Source organism: Cavia porcellus, unplaced genomic scaffold, assembly GCF_034190915.1.
Source record: "Cavia porcellus strain 051 isolate PalLab524CR breed Dunkin Hartley unplaced genomic scaffold, mCavPor4.1 scaffold_9, whole genome shotgun sequence".
Lineage (NCBI taxonomy): Eukaryota > Metazoa > Chordata > Mammalia > Rodentia > Caviidae > Cavia > Cavia porcellus.
The window spans coordinates 19,646,000-19,669,465 of NW_026947492.1; the positions used below are offsets into that span (position 1 = coordinate 19,646,000).

A 23,466-nucleotide genomic window follows, 5' to 3' on the forward strand; every position below is an offset into this window, starting at 1 on the left:
CTAGGTTCTCTGAAGCCTCAGATCAGTGTGTGTGTGGTACTACGGATTGAACCTAGAGCTTTCACACTGAGCTTTCGTCACTCTTCTTCCTATTGATTGATTGATTTTTTTTTTTTGTCTTTTTCTTTATCGGTACCAGGGATCGAACTCACGACCACACACTTGCAAGGCAGGCGCTTATGCCACTGAGCTAAATCCAATCCCCAGCCCCAGATTGATTTTTGAGACATAGTCTTGCTGTCACTAAATTGTCCAGGCCAGGCTTGAACTTCAGTTTCTCCAACAACTGGGATTATAGCCACCATGCCTAGTTTTCAGACTGTTTTTTGTTTGTTTTGTGATGTGTCAATTGAGAAGCACCTCAGGCATAAGCCCTTCAGTCTCATTCAGTGCATTCCTGACTGTTCTGGAGGGACTTCTCTTCATTTTCTTTGGAGGAACTTTCAGATAGTTGTTTCCTTTCTTTTTGTTATCTGTAGAGGGTTGTTCACCATAAATGGAAGCCAGTACGCCTTGTCTCATAAATTTTATTTTTTGTGGAAATTTTTTTGAGACTAATGTCATGCTGTGTAATTTAGGCTGGTCTTTTTTTTTTTTACATTTATTTTTTGGTCTTTTTCCTTTTTATCGGTACCAGGGATCGAACTCATGACTGCCTGCTTGCAAGGCAGGCGCTTATGCCGCTGAGCTAAATCCCCAGCCCCCAGGCTGGTCTTGAAGTTGCTGTATAGCCCACGCTGCCTTGAACTCATGACCATTTTCTTGCCTCATCCTCCTAAATGCTGCGATTGTGTGTGTACTACCATGCCAGCTCTATAAAATTTAAACCTTTATTTTTGAATACCATTTCATTAGAGATAGGATTAATAGGTTCAAAATAATTTTCATTCAGAAATTTGAAGAAAAATTTTATTGTCTTCTAGACTATAGTTATTACCAATAAAGAATCTGTTACCAGTATTTTTTGGGATGGACCACAATATAAATATTAAAAAATTTTTTAATTTTATATACAGTAAAAATGACTGTTTTTTGGTATACAATTCTAAGAGATCTTAGGCATGAGCCCTAAAGCCCTAGTCATTAAAAATGTTAGATTGGACTATTAAAATTAAAGGTTTTTGCTTTGCAAAATACATTAAGAGCACCCAACTGATGTCCAGAGCTTTTACACAGAGAGGTGTGGAAGCAGCCACTCAGAGGGGTGGGCGTAGGTGGGAGGAGAGGCCTGGCTGGGTTCAGCCTTCAAAAGCCACGCTGGCTGATGCTCATTGTGTGAAATAATGGCTCTGAAGCCGCGCAGATTCAGTTTTAGAGTCTAACACTGACTTTCACTAGCTTTGTCACGTTGGTCAGTTGGGAATATGGAATATGAATAAATAAAACTTCTCCATGACACATTTCCTTATTTATAAAGAAAGGATCTTTTCTGTCTGGCTCTTTCCTGAGGGTCAGGTGAGACCATGTATGTAGAAGCATCTCTAGGCTATGAGTGACTGTTTAGCATTCCACTCACTCCATTATGGTGGGTAGATGATCCAGTAACATTTTGTAGGAAAAATGCTTTATGAGTTTCTGAGAAGAAATAAAAGGAATCATTTTTTTCTCATTATATGGATTTAAGACTGAAAATTCCAGAGCCAAAGAAAGGTTGAATTCTTTATACAAGTGGAACGATGTGAGGGAAAAACAGGATGGAAAGGTAGGGGGACAGAGAGAAGTACCTGTAAGAAATACCATTTAAATTCCATGAACGACTGATACCTACTTTGTATCCTTGTTTTCTCTGCCTTGGAAGACCCCTTCTCTTTTGCTGCTGCTAGGTGAGGTGGCACACACCTGTAATTCCAGCTCATTGGGAAGCTGATGAAGGATAATTGCAATTCCGAGGCCAGCCTGAGCAACTTAGCAAGACTCCATCTTCAGAAGGGCTCAGTGGGAGAGGACTTGCCTAGCATGTTCAAGGTCCTCAGTTCAATTCCCAATACCACACACAAAACAGCCAAAGTAGTGGAGGTGGAAAAAGCCCAGGCTGACCCTGCAGCTGGACTGATGGGAAAGGAAGTCTGTCTGAAATCTGTTCTTTAGCTACGAGACATTTATTTTAAAAAAGGAAATCTGGAATATCACAGGAAGGGCAGACGAGGCAGGGTGGAGAAGAATGTGTAATGCCATGAATAGGAGAGGAAAGATACTTGAGTGTCTTGTCTGACATTCAGACAGGTATGGAAGCTAGATTTGAACTGAATCAAGTAGAGTGGTGGAGGCCTTCTGCTCCTGAGTCAGGCTTCTAGACCTTGTTGCAGTAAGGTGTATTTCTGCAGCATATAATTTGCATCCTTGTTCCGTGGGAAATGAGATTCATAGAGGGGCACTTGTTCTCACACCCTTGAACCATGAATTGAAGTTTTCCACCTGAAAGAGCCAAAGACACATTGGAGTTAGCAGAAGGCTTCCTTCTCTACCTTACCTTTACCCCGTGTCCTCTTGCAGAGATGATTGAGACACCCATGTGTACATTCTCCCTCCTGTCTGCCTCCTCTGGAACCTTCACTCTGTCAGTTGCCCACTTCTCTCTTACTGCTTCAGTTTTTCTCTCTACTGGCTCCTTTTTTTGGTCTTATAGGTATGCCCAAGTTCTCCCAAACTTGAAGATAGTTTCTTTGTATCACTTTCCTGCCACCATTCCTTCCCCGCAAACTTCTCTGGAGGACTGGCTGTTCTCACTTGACCTTCCTTCTGCCCTAGCCCCTCCAAGTCATGAGTGTACTGAAATTCCTCCCTCGAAGGTTTCTGCTTTTTAGATTCTGCAGCCAGTTTTTAGGAATCTGACTTCTGTAGACATGCAATCCTTTAGACTTTCTATCCTCCCTCTCTTCATCTCCCCTCTCCCTATCTCCCTCCTTCCCTTCTTTTTGAGACAGGATATTCCTATGTAGGTAGTCCAGACAAGCCTTGAACTCACTATGTATCCCAAGCTGGCTTTGAACTCTCAGTGATCCTGACTTAACCTCCTGAGTGCTGAGATTACTAGCGTGTGCCACCACACCTAGCATTTGTTTCTTTCTTGACACTTCTCTGGATAGCCTTTTGTACTCTGGATCTAGTTATCTGTGCTTTCCCATGTAGAATTCTCACATTTCCAACAAACTGATGGTCACCTCCATTCAGATGTGCTAAGGACATAAAAAATTTACTCTGCTCCAAATGAAGTTCATTTCCATCCTCCTCACTTGAACTTACTTTCTTGATATTTCCCTATATATTTTCTGTATCACACTCTCAAAACCTCTGTGCTCTCTGATTTCTCCCTTTGCCCTTTCTAATTGGTTATGAAGGCCTCTGAGTTCTACTCTTACAACATGTGTTGTTTTTAAGTTGTTGCTTTCATTCTTCAGACATTTAAGGGACCTTTCCTGTGTGGGGGCAACTAAGGTAAACACCAGAGGATATTAAGACTAATAAGATCCAAGTCTTCAATGTCAAGCACTGAGAGAGAGAGAGGGAGAGAGAGAGAGCGCCATTTCACTTTTCTACAATTCAGTTTCCTTTCTGTTAACAAGGAAAACTTTTTTGTGAAGATTAAATGAGAAAGCATACTTTATAAAGTACATCCCAGTGTCTGATATATGTGCTGGAGGTAAATAAAAAACTGTTATTTGTATTAGCTTTTATCAAGTAACTCCTTTATTCAAAATACCTACATTCAAACTCTATAAACTAATACTGAAGGGTTTTTTTGAGGAGTGAGTGGGTGGCTTTTTTGTGGGGATTGAACACAGGCTTTTCACACCGAGCTAATCCCCAGCCTTTGTTTTTGTATTGTCTTGGGTTTTTCGTTTGTTTTTGTTTTATTTTGGGACAGTCTTGGTATGTAGTTGAGGTTGACCTAAACTCAGCAGTTCTTTTACCTAAGTCTCCCGAGTGCTGGGGTTACAAATGTGCACCACGAAGCCCAGCTCTTGTTTTTATATTTTACTTTGAGATAAGACCTATCTAAATTGTTAAGCTGCTCAAGGTGGGCGTGGATTTGGGATCCTCCTGCCTCAGCCTCCCAGAGTTCTGGAATTACAGGCATATGCCATCACATCCTGCAGTATTTCAGGTCCTTTTGTATGATGTGACTCCAGCCAGCCATTCCCAAATTTATTTTCTTTTCCCCTATTTACTATTCCCAAATAGTTATTTTTCCTGTTTATATCCTGCACTTTTCCACCTTTTGTTTTCATCATTTCCCATCTCTGGCATATCCTTCATCAACTATTGCCTCATGACTAAATCAGGAGTTCTCTTAAATCCTGAGGGTATGTTAGGATGGTTGAGTAGTTTTAAAAAATACTGATGATGCTGGGCCTAATGGCATAGGCCTGTAAGCCCAGTACTCAGGAATCATAAATGTGAGCCCATTCTGGGAGACTTACTGAGACCCTGTCTCAAAAATGTGATTGGGAAGCTGGGCACACCTGTAATCCCAGTACTTGGGAGACTGAAGCAGGTTGCTGTGAATTCAAGGCCAGTCTGGGCTACAAAGTTGAGTTTAAGGTCAACCTGCATAACATTGCAAGACCCTGTCACAAACAAACAGACAAACAATGGGGCTGGGGAATGAAGATGTAGCTCAGTTAAAGACCTGATATTTAATCCCTAGTACCAAGAAAAAAAGGGGGGCCCTGAAATTAATCCCCAGAGATCTGACTTCGTGTCACCTGAGCATTAGGAATTTTAAAAGCTGTTCAAGTGATCTTAGTGTGTAGCCAAGTCACTGGCCCACATTTTACGTGTTCCCTCAGTGCCTTTTCTGAATGCTACCTCCAACTTTGTTTGGAATTTTTGCTCCTCTCATCTTCTTTCTCTGCCACCTAATCTTTCCTTCCCTTGTTGAATTCCCAATACTCTGTATGCCTTTTTTTTTTTTTTTTTTTTAAAGTGCTACTAGGGACATCTCATCGAACTGCATACCCATCCCTCTTATTTTTATGTTGAGGCCACATTGATAGGTTGCTTAGTTGTCCAGTTTTGTCTAACTAGATTTAACCTATTCCTATCTTCCTGTTGCATCCTCCTAGAATGCTGGGAATACAGGCATGTGCCACCACTCTCAGTCTTTGTGTGTCTCTTAGGACTTCATTTTCTCCTTTGTGATATTATTTGTTACGTAGGCCAGGGGTACCCAAACCCTGGGCTGTGGAGAGTTACTGGTTGGTGGCCTATTAGGAACTGCGCTATTCAGCAGGAGGTGAGCAGTAAGGCAGGTGAGTAAAACTTCTGTATTTATAGCAGCAGGGGAACCCTACAGTGCATTGCAACCTGAGGGATCTCCTGAAATCACCCTGAAATAGGTCACCCCTGCCTTCAACCGCCTCACCCCTATTATGGCAAAATTGTCTCCTATGAAACTGGTCCCTGGTACCAAAAAAGCTTAAGGACCACTGTATTAAGCCATAATCTTATTTGCAATATATATAATATATATTTATATATGAATATATATATATATATATATGTACATATATAAACATATATGTATATATTTTCTTTTGGGACAGGGTCTCACTGTTCAATTCAGGCTGACCTTAAATTCATTATGTAACCCAGGCTGGCCTTGAACTCATGGTTATCCTCAGCCTTCCAAGTGCTGGGGTTAAGGACCACCATGCCTAGCATACACAGCCTGTATTTGATAGTATGTGTCTTTTTAATGTTTGTTGAGTGGTGGAATGGCAGGTGAATGCACATATATAGAAATGAGATAATGGCATTTCTATGAGGGACTGAACAAACCACAGAGTTCCTGGAATACAAGTAACCAAGTTTCCTTTTTTGAGGAGAAAGGTGAAAGTGAGGGAAGAGAGGTGTAGGAACATACTCAGTCTGGTTTGGCAACCTGTGAACATAGATCTGTAGTTAATTGTTATTTTGTTCATTCAGTATTTGCTAACTGCCTACTCTACCAGATCTGGATATTGTACTAGGCCCTGAGAATATGTAGCCATGAAAAAATTAGATGTAGTGCTGAGTTTACAGTCTGTCTCAGTGGCTTCAGGGACAACTCACACAGCCATTATCCCTGCCTCCTTTTCTATGAAGTCTCAGTCTGCTGGCCTGTACCTCCCTAATCAGTACCTCGGATTCTACTCTAAAATCCAGGAAAGGAAGTTCTTTTTAATCTCCAATTTTCTTGATCCCTCTTCTTAGCCTCTTAGCCTCTGTCAGCCTATTACTACTTAAGTTGTCTGATGTGTTCTCACCTTCAAAGATCTTCTTTAGCATGCACTGCTGGGATTTCTCAGTGGTACACGTTCCCTCTCCACGAAGACATTTTCCTTGATCATTCATATAAGCACATGTGTGGCAATTTAATATTGTGCCTGCAATTTTAACATAAGACTGGTGAAATCCCTTTCTGGGCCAAGTGTGGATATGTAAGTCAGATATCTGGGTGGAATGATGGACAATAAAGCCTGGAAACAACATACTTTTTTTTGTCTTTTTTGTTTTTTATCGGTACCAGGGATCGAACTCACCACTGCCTGCTTGCAAGGCAGGCGCTTATGCCGCTGGGCTAAATCCCCAGCCCCACAACATGCTTCTGAGTGTTTTTTTTTCTTTCTGAGTTCTTGCTGGGGATCTGAGAGTCCCGTGTCTGATACAGCATGTTGTCTAGAGGAAATTCCTTCATTCTTTTTTTTTTGTCTTTTTCCTTTTTATCGGTACCAGGGATCGAACTCATGACTGCCTGCTTGCAAGGCAGGCACTTATGCCACTGAGCTAAATCCCTAGCCCCCAATTCCTTCATTCTTATTGTTTCATCTATGAGCTTTGTTGCTGATAAATCCCAGATTTACTTCCTGACTTTTACTCTATTTCATATCTTCACTGGCTTCCTGGATACATGTAATTAGTTACTCTTCTGATGTATCTTACTCCAAAGGAACAAAGTGCCATGTAGTGACTGCCTGCCACCTTCACTGCTCTGCCATAGTCTGACAAATCCACAAAGCACCAACACTTGGAATCAAATTGACTGATTTTTAGGCTTTAGAATGCTCTACCTTTGCAAATGGAGTATTCTCCATTTTCACATTGACCTTTTTTAAGGTCACAGAGCATTTCCTTTGAAATTTATCCATATTACCTCTTACATTATTTCTGTTAATCCCCTAGTTCAGGAAGTACAAAGAAGTACATTGGGGAAAACTTGGTCTTAGATTGACCTAAGTTTGAATCCAAGATTTGCTACTTTCTGGCCATGTGACTGACACTGGATCTGTTACTTTTGGCCAGTTACTTTTTATCTCATCTGAAAGTTTAGAATAGTAATCCTTTTTTTTTTTTTTTTTTGTACCAGGCGAAATGACGACCTCATGCTTGCCAAGCATGTGCTTGTGCTACTGAGCTGTATGCCCAGCCTAGAACAGTAATTCTTACGGAATGGGATGAAATGTGAAGTGTTAATATTGCTGTTGGTAACTTGAGACCTCACACTTTATTAGTTTTCTTGCTTGAATCATCTGTTTTAAGTAAGAGCCACAGAAAAGCAGTTATCTTGGGGAAGCATTGCCTAAGTTACATTCTATGTTAGTCTTCAGGATTCTGTACTCCCTATGAGCCCTGCCAGAGAAACTGTGAGCTTTTGTATTCATAATTTCTTAGGGTTCATGGAATTGGTGGGGCTATTGGCATTTTGTGTTTGTGTTATTTTCTTAAACAAGTATTCTCCAAATTATGTAGCCTACAGACCTCATAAAACATAGCACATGATTTTTGGTATTACTGTGAAGAGGCTTAGAGAACCTTTGGAAGAGTTGTTTCTGAAGTGTTAATGATTCTTCCTATTCTTTCCCTAAAATTGGGTTTTCCTGATGTGTTTCCCACTTCTCATACGAAACCAATGTGACTCACCTGAAGATGTATTTGGAAATGGTGTGCTTGAAGACTGTTCCCTGGGAGCAGGTTCATCTAGAGCCTGTTGACCTCCAGACTTTACACCAGAACGCTGTTCACCTGAAGTCTCTTCACCTGAAGTATGGTCACTTGAAGGCTCTCCGCCTGAGGCATGTCCACCTGAAGTCTCTTCCTCTGTAGTCTCTTCACCCGAGGCGTGCTCACCTGCAGTCTCTTTACCTGAGGCATGTTCACCTGAAGCTTCGTCACCTGGAGCATGCTCACCCGAAGCATCGTCACCTGGAGCATGCTCACCCGAAGCATCGTCACCTGGAGCATGCTCACCCGAAGCCTCGTCACCTGGAGCATGCTCACCTGAAGCCTCGTCACCTGAACCATGCTCACCTGAAGCCTCGTCACCTGGAGCATGCTCACCTGCAACCTCGTCACCTGGCGCATGCTCACCTGAAGTCTCTTCACCTGAGACGTGCTCACCTGCAGTGTCTTCATTTGAGGTGTGCTCACGTGCAGTGTTTTCACCTGCACTGTCGTCACGTGAGGTGTGCTCACTTGCAGTTTCTTCACCTGCAGTCCCCTCACCTGAAGCATGGTCATCTGAAGACTGTTCACTTAGAGCATGCTCACCTGAAGTCTCTTCCTCTGAGATGTGTTCACTTGAAGCATGTTCACTTGCATCATGTTCATTCACAGTGTGTTCGCCAGCAATATGCTTGTTTGAACTGTGCTCACTGGAACCATGCTCAGCCAATGCATTCTTACCTGAAGTCGTCTCATATAAAGCATCAATATCTGAAAGACTTATAGGTGAGAGGTGCTTATTTGAAAGTCGCTGAGCTGAACTTTGATGATCCATGGAGGCAAGCGGTGCATCGGGCTGACCTGATGCTCCTGACATGGAGAAGAAAAACAAGAGATGATAAAGGTGAGAAACAGACTGGGATAAAGAGAGAGACAAATGGGGACCCCTAAGTTTTCTGTGGGTCTAGAACAAGCACTGATAGTGCAAATATTGGAGGAAGTTCACTAATTACTCTGAGAGACCATGGAGGATAGAGCTGTTTACTGCAAAATACAGAGACCACCTCTGGGATTAGAGGAAAGAATTTTAAATACATAATACTAAAAACTACATGGGAGATACTCATACATCAGAAGCACCTAAAGGGAAATGAAAGTATCTCCCTAACAAAGCCAGCAGCAGGAAATCAAGTCACTTATGTCATCAGAAGTCTGCCACCAGCCCTCCCATCAGTCATCCTTCGGTGAAGTCAAGAATAGAGATAGAGCGAGAGAAAGCAAATAGTTTCCAATAGCTGAGTAATTCCGGGCAAAATTGAGGCTGGACAGTTTTTTTTTTAATTTTAAATAAGAATAATTGTTTAAACAATACATTTATTTATGTATATATTTAGAAGTATTGAGGATTGAACCAGGGCCTTCACACTAAGTTACTGTATTTATTTTTAAATTTGTTAAATATTGAGACAGGGAAGGACTTGATAAATTGCCCATACAGGCCTCAGACTTTTGCCTTTTGCCTCATCCTTTTGCCTCATCCTCCCAGAGTGCTGGGATTAGAGGATAGAAAATTTTAACCTTTGCTTAGAAATTTTCAACTAGAAGATGATCCACAGGATGACCTTGAGCCCATGAAAATTACCAGGAGGGATTAAGTCACTATTTGGTAAGGTCAAGTTCTTTCCCACAATCCTTAATTCACATGGGTTGGGTATTCAGAAGGTGAAGTTGCTATAAATTATTAGATTGAAAAACTCTGGGGCCAGTCTGATGCCCTTCATCAGAGCATGCCCCCTCAAATTGCTCAGGCTAGTATCCTTCTCTATTTTTCTTACTTTATTTGTCAAGAGCTGTCCTGATCTTTGTTGGCTCTACAGACTAAAATTTCTCACCATTTTTTTCTTACTTTCCAAGTAAAGCTTTTTCCTGTTAGAAAAACAACAACAACAGCAGATTCTTGGCTTACATTTATGTATGCCTGAATGGAAATTCCCAATGACATACCATGTATACCTACTTTATGGAGTTATTGGGTATTTTAGGAAGATAAATTGTGAAGTGCCTTGTCTATTGCTCAGATGCTCAGTTAATTTTAATTTCTCTTCTCCCCACCTTACACTGGCATTTGCAAACCTCAAAGAGGGCCATTCTCTTTTGGCTGATCTCTTCTACCTTAAATCTAGGTCATATTCTTAAGCGTGACTTTCACATTAATTGAATGGAAAAGCAGGGGCTGGGGATTTAGCTCAGTGGCATAAGCACCTGCCTTGCAAGCAGGCAGTCATGAGTTCGATTCCCAGTACCGATAAAAATGAAAAAACAAACAAAAAAATCCTGAATGGAAAAGCAAACTGTTAGATAATTGACCTTGATTATACTTAGTAGCCTAAAGGGAAGGCAAGAAGACTGTAAGGACTGGGTTATGAAGACTAGTTAGAAGCTGAGAGCTATTACAGGATCTTTAAGCTGAGATAAGTTAGAAGGCTTCTGGGTACTCTAGCCTTGTATGAATCCTATAAGAGGTATATACTTATAATCAGGTACTTTCCAAAAATCTAGGGTTGCTTGGCAAGGTTGTGCATGCCTGTAATCACTGCTCTTAGGCAGAGGAAGGAGAATTGAAAGTTTGACGCCAGCCTGGATAATTTAGACCCTGTCTCAAAAAACCAAAGATAAAAAATAAAGACGAGGGTTATAATATGTTGATAAAACATTTGATAAGGTTTTTAGTGGGTTTTTATTTTTAAAACATAATATTTGTTTGACTGATTCTTCACTAGTTAAAACAATTTTTAATAAAGAACTATTTGTGACAGAATAGAAAACAGGTTTGAATAAGCATGCTGATGTCTCAGTCACTGTTAGGTCTTATGATCTTCACTGCTATGTGACTGGCACATAGTATCATCCAGTGGTTGTGTATCTACATTTCTGAGTCAAGTGGTTTTTTTGTTTTGTTTTTGAGACGGTCTTGCTATGTAGTTCAGGCTGGTCTTGAACTCACTGTGTAGCCCACACTGGTTTTGAACTTGTGATCCTCCTGCCTCAGCCTTCCAGGTCCTGGGATTACAGGTGTGTGCCACCAAGCTTGGCTCAAATTTTTGAAAGCAACAAAACAATAAGAAAAATCTATGAAATCCAACATTACTGAGAGCTTGTCATTTCAACAGCTTAGCTCTTCTTGTGGTAGGCAGGAGGGAACAGAGTTCTTCATGATTCCCAAAACAGTAATACAGAAAACGAATGGATAAACACAGCCATAAAGGAGTTACATGATCTCTGGCCCATACATCTGTTTGTTGAGATGTTTTTCTTAGCCCATTCTTTTCTATTTCGTTGTATCTTTTCTTGGCACATTAACTGCTAAGGAGCTCTTATACTCAATGAGTAGGAACAAACTCACTGGGCTATCACTGAACCTCCAGGCCTATTCTCCCTTCTCATAGAACATCAGATTCAAATGTTGAGCGGCTGAAAGAGCTAAACAGGAAAGTGCCAGGTCAGAGGGCCTCAATGACTATAAAGCTATAGCTAGACGCAGGCAGGTGGTTCAGAATCTCTCACTGTTGGTCTTACTTAGTTACTCTTGATTCCTAATTAGATTGGTTTGGGTAACTGAGTGACTTCCTTAAGGACAGAAGCACCTTAAAGAGAGCCCCTTATGCACCTATCTCAAGCCTAGGCACAAGACTCACCTCTGACAGATCCAAGCAGGTAAAGACTCATTAGTAAGATTAACTTGTTCATTGGGATTTAGGCAAAGAGAGGTCTTTAGTGTGGGACACCCAAAAGCTGTGAAGACAGAGCAGCTGGGCATTCTAGAACCTCAGAGACAAGCCATGTTTCCTCACAATGAGTGGTGTTCTGAGGTCCTCATCTGTCAAGCAGGCTGGCCTTTATACCTCTGGCAAATTCCCCTGGTGAAGACGTGAGTATTTTCTGTGTGTAGGATAGTGTTTGTGAACTGTTTGCGCTATCTTTAAAAAAAAAAAAATTGCCAAATAATATCTATTCTTTGTAAAACAATTTTAAAAGCATTCTTGCTCTCCCTCTCTCTGTCTCTGTTTTACATTTAAACTCTGAGTGTTCTTTTTTAGTTTTTGTTTTGTTTTTTTTGAGACAGGGTCTCACTGTGTAGTTCAGGCTAGCTAGCCTTAAACACACTATGTAGCTGAAGCTGGCCTCAAACTCATAGCAATACTCCTACCTCGGCCTCCTGCATGCTGGGATTACAGGTGTGTGCCACTATACCCTCCTGTAGGTGTTCTTGATAGGGAGATGTGAAGGTGTTATTTTCTCTTGAAATATGCTGTTCTTGGCCTTGATCCTATTCTGGAAGGCCGATTGATGTTGATTTAATCACCTAAATACTAAATCTGGGCTTGGCTTCAGATTGAATTTAACCTACAGAAGAATAGAGGGGAGAGGGGAAGAAAAGAGTATATATTCTTCCTATTTTCACACCACAGTTGCCTCTAGCCGAGTCTTTCTCACCCTGCAAGGCTTTTGTGCTATTTCCTGTCTCCAATGGCTCCAGCATTCAACCAGGATATGATAACATTTTCCTCTCTCTACCCTTTTTGTCTAGGTTTCCACTGTTGCTAAAACCTGGATGGCCCAATTTTCTTTTTTTTTTTTAAATTCCTGTAGCCCCCCCTACCCACCTTTGTAGATAGATGTTTTTCTTTTTTAAATTGGTACATTTTAGATATACATAATAATAACATTTATCATAGGGACTTTCTACATGTACATGACTTATCTTTTTGTCCCCCATTCTCTTCCCCTCCTTTCAACCCCTTTTCCTCTTTATTTACAAAAGCTTTGTTTGCATTTTTCCTTTCTGTTTTTCTTGTCCTTTCCCCCTCCTCTTCCCTTTTTCCTTTTCTCATTTGAACATTTTCTTTCCATTTTCAAATATTTATTACACATTTTGGTCTTTATGTACATTTTTGGTTTTTTGCACCAAAAACAATATGATATTTACCTATGTGTCCAATTTATTTCACTTGTGAGTATGGTCTCAAGATCCATCCATTTACTTGAAAATATCTCAAATGTATCTTTTTTTATTTTAAAGAGGGTAAAACTAAACAAAACAGAACAAAGCAGATCAGAAGAAAACAATGTAAGTGACACAGATTTCAAAGCAAGACAACAGAAGGTCTACGGTGGCTACCATAATGTCTCTTGTTTTCTTCTAAATGGTTGTCCATATCTTCACACACAACAAATTCATACAAAACAAAATAGTACAAAACTGATCAGAACAGAGTTATGAAGATATTATAGGCCTTCAAAACCAGACAATAGGGAAATCAACAATGGCTAACGTAATGTCTTTAATTCTCTTCAAAATAGCTGTCCATATGTTGAAATTAAACAATTCAAAACAGACTAAACACTCTAAACAAAGAATAAAAGCAGTAAATAAAACCAGTAGGTTTTTGCATCACAATGATAGGAATTCAGAAATGGATAATCATAATGTCTCTTTTTCTTCAAGGTAGCTGTTTATCACGCATAATATAATCGATTCTCGTAAACTGTTTAGGAGAAGTTCTATGCATGTTTAAGCCTTTACATGTATACCTATCCTTTTTGTATCAGAGGGAAAAACAAAACAAAACAGATTACTAGAAAAACACAAAACAAAAAGACAAAAAACAATAGCAGAGTCCAAAATGATACAGGCCTTCACAACAAGGTGGTAGGAGCATAATTAGGGTTGTTATCTTACATAATGATCTTCAAGAGTTCCTCAGGTCACCAGTCACTAACATGCTCAATTGTTCCAATCCTATGAATGTTAACTGTTCTGTTCCAAGAACTAATAGAGTTTGTAGCGCAGTCGTCTTAGCTATCTTGTGTGTTTATTCAATTTTAGATTTTTTTCTTTTCCCTTTTTCTTTTTCCTTCTTTTCCCTGAGATATTTTTTCCCCTTTGAGCAGATTCTTATCCTTCCACTATATTTATCAAGGACTTTGTATCTTATGTACATTTACATTTATGTAATTTCTTACATAAGGAGACAATACAGTATTTACATAAGTGAGTTTGATTTTTTTCACTTACGAGTATGGTCTCAAGTTGCATCCATTTATTTATAAATATCTCAATGTATAAAAATATCACATCTTTTTTATCCATTCTTCGATTAATGGGCATTTAGTTTGTTTCCAATATCTGGCTGTTACAAATTGTGCTGCTATACACATGGGTGTACATGTATCACTGTGGTGTGATGTTTTCAGTTCTTCTGGGAATATGCCCAGAAGTGGAATAGTTGGATCAAATGGGACTTCCAATCCCAGCATTTGAGGAATCTTTAAACTGACTTCAACAGTGGTTGTACCAGTCTGCACTTCCACCAACAGTGCAGAAGAGTTCTTTTTCCTCCACGGCCTCTCCAGCATTTGTTGTTGGCCGTTCTTTCTGGAGTGAGATGGAATCTCAGTGTGGCTTTCATTTGCATTTCTCTAATGACCAATAGTGTTGAACATTTTTTCATGTATTTATTTGCCATTTGTATTTCTTCATCTGAGAACTGTGTATTAATCTCAGCTGCCCATGTTTGGATTGGGTCTTTGAATTTTGAGGGTCTGATTTTTTTTTTTTTTAATCCTTGATATGTTCTAGTCAGAAGTACTTTGTCTAAGGGACAGTTGACTAAGATTGTTTCCCAAACTGTGGGCTTTCTTTTCACTATGCTAGAGATTTAATTCTTTTGACATGCAAAAACTTTTTAATAAGACGTGATCCCAGCTATTCATTCTGGGAAGTATTTCCCATGTGTTTTGATTCTTGTTCATGAATTCTCTACCTAACCGTATATCTTCAAGATTTCTACCTACTTCCAGCAGATTTAGTGTTTCTGTTTTAATATTTAGATCTTTGATCCATTTTGACTTTAGTTTAATACATGGTGATAGGCATGGGTCTAGTTTCAGTTTTCAGCATATGGAGAGCCAATATTTCAAGTACTATTAAAGAGATTATCTTTCTTCCAGTGAGTGTGAAGATAAGGTGGTTGAGTGTGTTTGTAGTTGTAGTTGTGTCTTCTAATCTATTCCATTGATCTTCAGGTCTTTTTAAATTTTAGAACCATGCTGATTTTATTGTAGTAGCTTTGTAGTATAACTTCAAATCAGGGGTTGTGATGTCTCCTGCCTTGCCTTTGTTGCTCAGAATTGTCTTTGCTATTTTAGGTTTCTTCTGATTCCAGATGAATTTTAGGAATGATTTCTCTAGATCTATGAGGTTTGCTAGTGGTATTTTGATTGGGATTGCATTAAATCTGTGTAACAATTTTGGAAGAATGGCCATTTTCACAATATTTGTTCTTCCTTCCCAGAACAAGGGACATCTTTCCATTTTCTGAGGTCCTCTTTGATTTCTTTTTTCAGTGTATTGTAACTTTCCCTGAATAGATCTTTTACTACTTTTGTTAGATCAATTCCTAAGTATTTCATTTTTTTGGATGCTATTGTGAAGGGTGTGGCTTCTCTTATTTCTTTCTCAGTGATTTTGTTGTTTGTGTTTATGAGTGCAATTGATTTTTGAGTGTAACTTTGTATCCAGCTACATTACTGAATTTAGTTATTGTACCTTGGAGTCTTTTGGTGGAGTTTTGGGGGCCTTCTATGTAGTATCATGTCATTTGCAAATAATGATAATTTAGCTGCTTCTTTTCCTATCCTTACTCTTTTTATTTCTCTCTCTTGTCTAATTGCTCTGGCTAGTGTTTCCAGCATTATATTGAATAGGAGTGGTGATAATGGACATCCTTGTCTTGTTCCTGATTTTAGGGTAAAAGTTTTTAGATATTGGCCATTTAATATGGTGCTGGCTGTTGGTTTGTCATAGATGGCCTTTATCATATTGAGGTAAAGAACATCTATGCTAGTTTTCTGTAAGGTTCTTATCATGAATAAGTGTTGGACCTTATCAAAAGGCTTTTCTGCATCTATACAAATGATCATGTGATTCTTATTTTTGGCTACTGATTGCTCAGGAGTGTATTATTCAATTTCCATGTGTTTGTGAGGTTTTTGCAGTTTGTCATTAATTTCTAGTTTCATTGTGTTATGATCTGATAACATGCATGGGATAATTTCAATTCTTTTTCATTTACTTAAGTATGTTCTGTGGGCTAGTATATGGTCTATTTTAGAGAATGTTCCACATGCTGCTGAGAAGAATGTATATTCTGATGATGTTGGGTATACCTCCACTGTAAACCTCCACCAAGTCCATTTGTTCATGGTTGTGATTCAGTTATTTCTTTGCTGATTTTCTGTCCTGTTGATCTGTCTCTTTGTGTCAATGGGTTGTTAAGATCTCCTATTGTAATTATGTTATTGCTTATTTGATTTTTAATTTCTATTAATACTTGTTTTGTATAGTTGGGTGCTCCTGAATTTGGTGCATAGATATTTAAGATTGTTATCTCTTCCTCTTGAAGTTTTCCCATAACTAATAGGTAGTGACCTTCTTTATCTCTTTTGACCATTTTTGGTTTGAAGTTTACATTGTGTGCAAACAGAATAGCTATCCCTTTTTTTTGGTGAACGCGCGGTGGGGGGGTGTTCCAGTTGGATGTAGTATTGTTTTCCATCCTTTGACTTTTTTTGGGGTTAGATGGATTTCTTGTATACAGTATATGGTTGGATGTTGTTTCTTGATCCATTCTGCCAGTCTGTTTCTTTTAATTGGTGAATTGAGGCCATTAACATTAATGGTTATAATTGATATATATATTGGTTTATTTTTGACATGTTATCTTTCTGCTGTGGATTCTTTACCTTTCCATACTATTTAATTGTTTGCCTTGCTCAGTGGTTTTTTTCCTGTGTCTGTCTAGAATGTCTTTCAGTATGCTTTGCAGGGTTGGTTTTGTGGTCATGCGTTCTTCAGCTGTTGTCATTGAAGTATCTTATTTCTCCATCCATTTTGAAGGACAGTTTTGCAGAGTACATCAATCTGGGCTGGAAGTCATTTTCCTTTAAGATCTGAAATACTTCACTCCATGCTCTTCTTGACTTTGTTGTTTGTGTTGAGAAGTCTGCTGTGATTCTGATAGGCTTTCTTTTATAGGTGATCTGTCTCTTTTATCTACCAGCTTTTAATAGTCTGTTCTTATGCTGGATTTCTGAGATGTTGATTATTATTTGTCTGGGTGTAGTTTTACTTTGGTTATGGGTATTTGGCATTCTGTATGCTTCACTTATGTGTATTCCAGCTTCCATTCTCACATTTGGGAAATTTTCAGCTATTACTCTGTAAATTGCCTCTTGGTATTGTTTGTGTTGTCACCTTCTTTTTCATTTATACCTATCAATCTTTTTTTTTTTTTTTTTTTTTTTTTGTCGTTTTCCTTTTTATCAGTACCGGGGATTGAACTCACAACTGCCTGCTTGCAAGGCAGGCGCTTATGCCGCTGAGCTAAATCCGCAGCCCCTTATACCTATCAATCTTATGTTGCTTTTCTTTGCATCATTTGCAGCTGTTGAATTGTTATTTCATGATTCTTTGTTATTTTTAAGAATCTTTCTTTTTCTGTTCACTAGCTACAACCTTGTCTCTGAGGTCTGAAAGACTGTCTTCACTTTCATTGAGACAGTTTTGCCAACTTTTGATGGAATTTTTGATTTCCTGTATATCTCTTTGAATCTGAAATACTTTCATGCATTGTTTCTTATATTGTTCATTCAAGGTTTCCATCTTTTTGCACTGTTCCTCTAATTTTTTAACTATGTCATCTTTAGATGTGTTGTTCAGCATTTCTTTCATTACATTTATCAATTCTTCTTTTACGTGGGAGATTATTTCTGATCTGAGTTCTTTTATAGCTTCCCAGAGTTGTTTCTTTACTTCATTTGCTATCATTTCATGAGTTTCAGGTGTATGGCTTACATTTTGTTCTATGTGCATGTCTCCTAGGCTTGCTTGGGATGGGCTGGAGGTTTGAGATTATATTTTGCTCTTTTGTTTTGTCATTTTTCTATATTTCTGGGCTCAGAGCAATGTTCCCAAAGCTTGCGTGTGCACTGGAAATCACCTTGTGCACTTTGGCTCCTGAGGCAGAATACACGCAGCTACTGGCAGCCCGGGGGTTGCTGGGCATGGGAGTGTATCCTTCTTTATGACAGAGTAGTACATTACTTGAGTATAAAAAACACCTGTGTCTTTACCAATCATTAGGGAATGAGCAGCTGTTATAAACCGTGCCACTGTAAACATGGGTATGCATATATCACTGTGGTATGATGCTTTTAATTATTTTGGGAAGATACCCAGAAGGTGTGGAGACCGGGTGATCTGGAGATCAATGGCACATTTTGGCCAGAGTAAGGCTAGCTCTGAGAAGATCCAGTGCTAGTAAACAAGTTTTTGGGACTGAAGCAAAGCCAGTTCAGCAGGTGTCTGACCTTGGTGCTCCCTGTTAACTATAGCAAAGGTATCTCTGAGAATGTCTTGCTTTTAGTGTTAACAAAACACTGCAACCTTATGCTTTTGACCCTGTTGCACGATTGCCCACCTTTTTACCCTGTATAAAGATACAGACCTTGCTGGTTTGTTGCTTCCTCTCCATCAGAGAAGTCAGATTTTACTTGGTCTGAACTTCCCTTTTATTATTTGTCTAGTTTTTTTGTAATCTCATGTTGCCCCCTCTCAGGAACCCACTGGCTATGCAGGTTGTGGCAGGAGGGCGAATAGCAGAGTCAAACAAAACCTCTGGTTTTAGTTTCTTGAAAAATCTCCATACTGATTTCCACAGTGATTTTACAAGCCTACATGTCCACCACCAATGCAGAAGGGTACGTTTTCCCCCACAGCTGTGTCAATACTTGTTATTGGTTGATTTGTTGATCATAACTCTTTTCCCTGCAGTGAGATGCGATCTCAGTATTGTGTTTAATTTGTATTTCTTGAATAACTAGTGATGGTGAACATTTTTTCATATATTTATTTGCCACTTGTACTTATTTTGAGAAGTGTCTACTCAGTTCACCTGCCTATTTCTGGAGTGAGTCTTTAAATTTAGGGGGTCTGATTTCTTTGAGCTCTTCATATATTCTAGATATTAATCCTTTGTCTGAGAAACAGCTGGCAGGCTGAACTCAGGGAAATGAATCCTCCTAAGGGAACTGATTCCTTAGGTGGCCCTTTTGAACTTATGGTTCCAGGTGTTCTCTTCTCAAATGAAAGGTTTGAGATTTTAGATCTTTGAATTTTATGAGCTAATTGGAGAACAGTAATTACTACTTAATTTATAAAGTACTGCTTTCTAGGCTGAAGTGGGAGGATAAAAATTTAAGGCTGGCCTAGGCAACTAGCTAACACTTTATCTCAAAATAAAAATTAAATGGAGTAGGGGAAGGGATTGTAGCTCAGTGGTAGAGCAACTGGGAGGCCTTAGGTTCAGTGTCCAGTACTACAATATGTACACAGGGTGGTCAAAAACACAGTGAATGTTTAATTGCAAAATGCATTAAAGTAAAAAACATTGCTAAGAATGTTTAGGATAGGGTGCTAAAGTGAAGCACAGTATTTTGACCACACAGGGGGATTAATGGCAACATGTCTGTAACTTTACTACATTTTTGAATTTAAACATTCATTGTAGTTATTGACAAAACATGACAGTGGGACTTCATTCACAAGAAAGGTGTGACTCCCAGCTCCTCCCTAAATGATGGAGAGAGGTGTGAGGTGTGACACTTCAGGAGGATCAGAAGCCAACCTTGGCGAAGGCATTGGTGTGAACATTTCCATGGGGCCTGGGAGCCAGGTGATTTGCGCGTACAGGTCCTGTCTGTGAGGTCAGAGATGAGAGGAGCTCATCCCTTAGCAAGTCACAGTAGTGTCTGTTCTGACTGCATCTGCTGGGAAGAACGGAATTCCTGCCTCTCCTCCACCCTCTCTGTACCCTGACAGCAACAAAACAGACTCAGCAGGACTAGGTTCACATTATGTGTGTAATTGCTCTGTTTAAAAATGTGCTCCAGTTTTTGTAAATCAAGAGGATGGCCCCATACACCAGCGAGGCCCTTTCAATCTTGCTGATGGAGCCTGAGGCAGGCTTGACTGCTTTCTGTGATCTCCACGTGCTGAGGAAATATTTTGCCACACTCTGCTTAGTGCAGTTTGTACTAAGAAAGCAGTCAAGTTTCATTTGCTCTTTGAAGTCTAGCATACTCATTGTGTCATTGTTAGTGAAAATGATGCTGTCTCTGCCCCTTAAGTTCCTGATGCTACCCCTCCCTGCCACCAGCCCTTGACTGCTGCATGATGCACAGTGTGGGCTCCTCAGTCCCCCCACGGGCCTCTGTTGTCCTTTGTGGGAAAGACTGTGATCAGGAGCTCAGGGCTGTGCTTGGCCTGGGGGTTTGGACAGCTGGGCCTTCTGGAAGGAGAAGCAGGAGGAAAGGTCCAGGGAGTACACAGCAAAGAAGCCGTAGGGCTGGACGACACAAGGCCTAGGTCTCCCCTTCCCATGCTTAGCATTCTGGGATTAGAGGTAAGTGAGAGGCCCAGAGAAAGCACTTTGTAAACAACTGATTCTTAGCAAACTGGGAAAATCACTACTGTTGACAAATGTCCACTGTCAGTGTGAGTGAGCTCATCCATCTGACAAGGTCCCAGGTGACATGTTTGAGCAGAGGTCCTATCCTCTGGTTTGGACACCAACAGGAGGGTTCCAGGACCCGGGAAGCCTTGGGTTCTCTTAGCAGAGTGCCCGAGTCTGGGAAGTCTTCAGAATTGGGTTTCAATCTGGCGTTTACCCTGTCATTCGCCTTGGCCAGATTTTTATTCCCTCAGCTATAGAAAGAAATGCTAATACCCACCACACAAGCTCTTGTGAAGTTTCGTGTAGAATCATGTGAAGTATAAAGTATTACAAACGTTTAATTCACACCTTGAGTTCTTTTTGGAGGGATAATGACAATCTCTGAGACTTCAGTGCCTGACTGAGTACTAATTGCACCTTGTACCTCTACAGAGGGTGTCCCCCACCCATTTCAGTGAGTTTCGAATTCTTAGGGTAGGAGACAGGGTAGACAGGGTGGGGGAGGCTGACTCTTAGTCCACAGTGTAGTGAGAATAGAGCCAGGGTCTGCAGGGTGCCTAGGGCTCCAGAGAAGCCTGACGCCACAGCAACACACGTGTTTCTGAAGATCCGTGTTTTAAAATTGCCTTCCATCAAGTGTATAAACTCTAGCGGTGCCTGCATCCTGCCTGGAAGATACATCCAAATCTCCTGTCTTGGGTTAGGGCTTTCGGTGTAAGAGCCCAGGAGGTGTCCATTCCCATGAGGTGAGAAGTGTTAAGCCTGAACTCTGCGTTCTGCTGGCTGTCATTTCCTTAGGCAGGAAAAGCGTCATACAGTAGGCCACACTGGTTAGGCTCATCAGCCATCTGCTCCCACAGTGTCTTTAGATGGGTCACACTGCCCTGATACCCCCATTTCAAGTTCACAAAAATCTGCAGTCTGAGGAAGCTGGGTCCCCAGGGCCCTCTGCTCGCCCTGCCTCTGGGAAACTCAGCTTCTGCCTGGGCTCCCATTGGCTGCCCCTGCAGCCCGGCAGGATAAAGGTGCAGCATCTCTGGCGTGATTGCTGTTGCTCCTAGGTCCTGGCCACCCTGATGATGGGAAAGCACCTGCTGCTCTTGCTGGGCCTGGCTTTGCTGTCAGGCTTCCTGCAAGGTGAGTCCTTGGGGACAGCCTTCCCTCGGGCTGGGCACGCAGACTAATTGTTGGCTGCAGATGGTTTCTGGGCTGTGGGGAGGGAAGGGGCATGGACCAAGGCTTTTAGAGGCAATTGCTGCCCTTCACCCCTCACCCCTCTTTCTGTTCACCACTTTGGGGCCAGCCCACTGCTGTGCTTCTCCTTCAGGTTCCTCGGCCCCAGAGTGAACCCTGGAGAGTTCTAATTTCTACAGCTTTCTTGCAGATGGCCCTGGCCTTGAATTGTAAAGGGGCCAAGGAAGATTGTTTGCAGAGAATCTGAAAAAACGATGCAGAGGCATGGAAGAGTAGTCCCAGGAAGGGTGTTGGGGTCCCATGGCCTGAAGCAAGGCCTGCCTCTTCTTTCCAGAGGCCTTGTGCATGCCTGCTAGAGTGCATGTTGGAGATACTCTAGCTACTGTCCATCAGGAACCAGCTAGGGCATGGGGCCTCAATTCAGGTATCCGATGAGCCCGAATCCAGGTTTTTGCACCAGGGGAATGATCATTTTCCTACAGTCAGCAGTTATGGCCCCTGTGTTGGCCTCCTCCTTGACTAGTGAGGCTCTTTCTGCCTTTGCAGCTCTGACCTGTATCCATTGCAATCGCACAAGTGTTGATGGGATTTGCCAGACTCGGAAAAGCTCCTGCCAGACTTATGGATCCCAGCAGTGCTACCTACGGAAGGTCTATGAAGGTAGGGAGTGCCTGGTGTTAGGGTGTGCCTGGCCTGGCCTTGGAAGGAGGTGACCCTCTCAGGAGAAATGTTCTTGCTCCGGGAAAGTGGGAGAAGGCTTCTATGGTTTTGGTACAGGGCTGCCATGGTTTTGCCTGGGCTCATATAACCATTAGAAGACAGAACGCTTACTGAGGGTTCTCTGGGTGCCCCTCAAAGATCTAGGTAAACAGAAGCTACAGAAACCAGACTTTAAGTCCCACTGCATGTGGGTAAGAATAGGACTGCAGATGGGCTGAGAGAAGGCACCTCAGTCATCTCCGAGTGGCTCATGTCCCTTCAGCCTGGGAACCCGGCTGCAGGACAGCATGAAGTTTCTCTTCATTCCCAGTCACTGGTTCCTGCCACACCGATTTATTGTTTGCTCCTGTGTCTCTTGCTTTCCAGATGGCATCTTCCAGTATGCAAGGCAGGGCTGTAGTGACCTGTGCTTTCCCATGATCCCCATGAATGAAAGAACTAGAGTGGAGTTTATATGCTGTGACAATGAGCCATTCTGTAACAGACTCTGAAAGGCCCGACCTTCTCTGCCCCCTCCTGTGTCCACCAAGCTTTGCCCCCCACTGCAGCCTTTCTCTGTCTTCCCGCAGCCCCAGCCTAGGGCTCCTTCCCCAGCACAGCCTGAGCCCTGACACTGCCTGCCCTCAGCATCAGGCCTTGCCCTGTCCACAGCTCCTCCCAGCTGGGCAGATGTGCTCTTTATCCCTGTCCTCATCCTCGATCTTTCACTGGCACACAGTAAACTCTCTTCTCCATCTTCAGTTCTTTCTTCTTCTTTTCACAAATATTTTACAAATATTTTCTGATTCCTAATCGCTGAAATGTGGCTCTGAGTGTGCAGAAGCGAACACCACGTCTGCCTCCTGCCCTCAGTGGACCTTCAGTCCTGCAGAGGACAAAGGCTTCAGACTGTAGCCTCCATCCTATTCCTGGCCTGGAACCTCCGGCCTGGGCCGTGTTCAGCACCACCAGCCCTGCATGAGGATTTGCAAGGGCACAGACAGTGTGATTCCTTCGTGTATTGGACATAGCCCAGTGTGGAGCCTTTGCACTAATAAATACCATGTGTCCTTGA

The 23,466-nt window shown here is 41.3% G+C and overlaps 2 protein-coding genes across 4 annotated transcripts; one reads left to right on the forward strand and one right to left on the reverse strand.

Moving 5' to 3' along the window:
* Positions 1-1,947: 1,947 nt before the first annotated feature.
* Positions 1,948-11,772, reverse strand: LOC100719335 (acrosomal protein SP-10-like). The gene is made up of 4 exons (XM_023566268.2): positions 11,619-11,772; positions 7,903-8,793; positions 6,249-6,368; positions 1,948-2,415 (listed from the first exon to the last, which is right to left on the reverse strand). The coding sequence occupies exons 1-4, from the start codon at positions 11,668-11,670 to the stop codon at positions 2,291-2,293; spliced, it is 1,188 nt and encodes a 395-aa protein (XP_023422036.1). The 5' UTR covers positions 11,671-11,772; the 3' UTR covers positions 1,948-2,290.
* On the forward strand, positions 8,670-23,466 carry LOC101789079 (protein PIP-1-like). Of its 3 annotated transcripts, none has more exons than XM_063256021.1 (4): positions 8,670-8,827; positions 21,560-21,635; positions 22,239-22,352; positions 22,779-23,466. In XM_063256021.1, the coding sequence occupies exons 1-4, from the start codon at positions 8,819-8,821 to the stop codon at positions 22,901-22,903; spliced, it is 324 nt and encodes a 107-aa protein (XP_063112091.1). In that variant the 5' UTR covers positions 8,670-8,818; the 3' UTR covers positions 22,904-23,466. The 3 variants fall into 3 exon arrangements, with proteins under 3 accessions (XP_063112091.1, XP_063112092.1, XP_013010911.1); XM_063256022.1 differs by lacking the exon at positions 8,670-8,827 and adding an exon at positions 11,509-11,637; XM_013155457.3 differs by lacking the exon at positions 8,670-8,827 and adding an exon at positions 11,754-11,851.

Excerpts from the sequence above, each read along its gene's own strand:
- LOC101789079 (XM_063256021.1), top strand. Across the intron at positions 21,636-22,238 it reads GCTGTCAGGCTTCCTGCAAG|CTCTGACCTGTATCCATTGC; the intron begins GTGAGTCCTTGG and ends CTGCCTTTGCAG. Across the intron at positions 22,353-22,778 it reads CCTACGGAAGGTCTATGAAG|ATGGCATCTTCCAGTATGCA; the intron begins GTAGGGAGTGCC and ends CTTGCTTTCCAG.
- LOC100719335 (XM_023566268.2), bottom strand. The coding sequence starts at position 11,670 with ATGAACAAGTTAATCTTACTAATGAGTCTTTACCTGCTTGGATCTGTC. Across the intron at positions 8,794-11,618 it reads CCTGCTTGGATCTGTCAGAG|GAGCATCAGGTCAGCCCGAT; the intron begins GTGAGTCTTGTG and ends TCTCCATGTCAG. Across the intron at positions 2,416-6,248 it reads GCTAAAGAAGATCTTTGAAG|GTGGAAAACTTCAATTCATG; the intron begins GTGAGAACACAT and ends TGGCTCTTTCAG.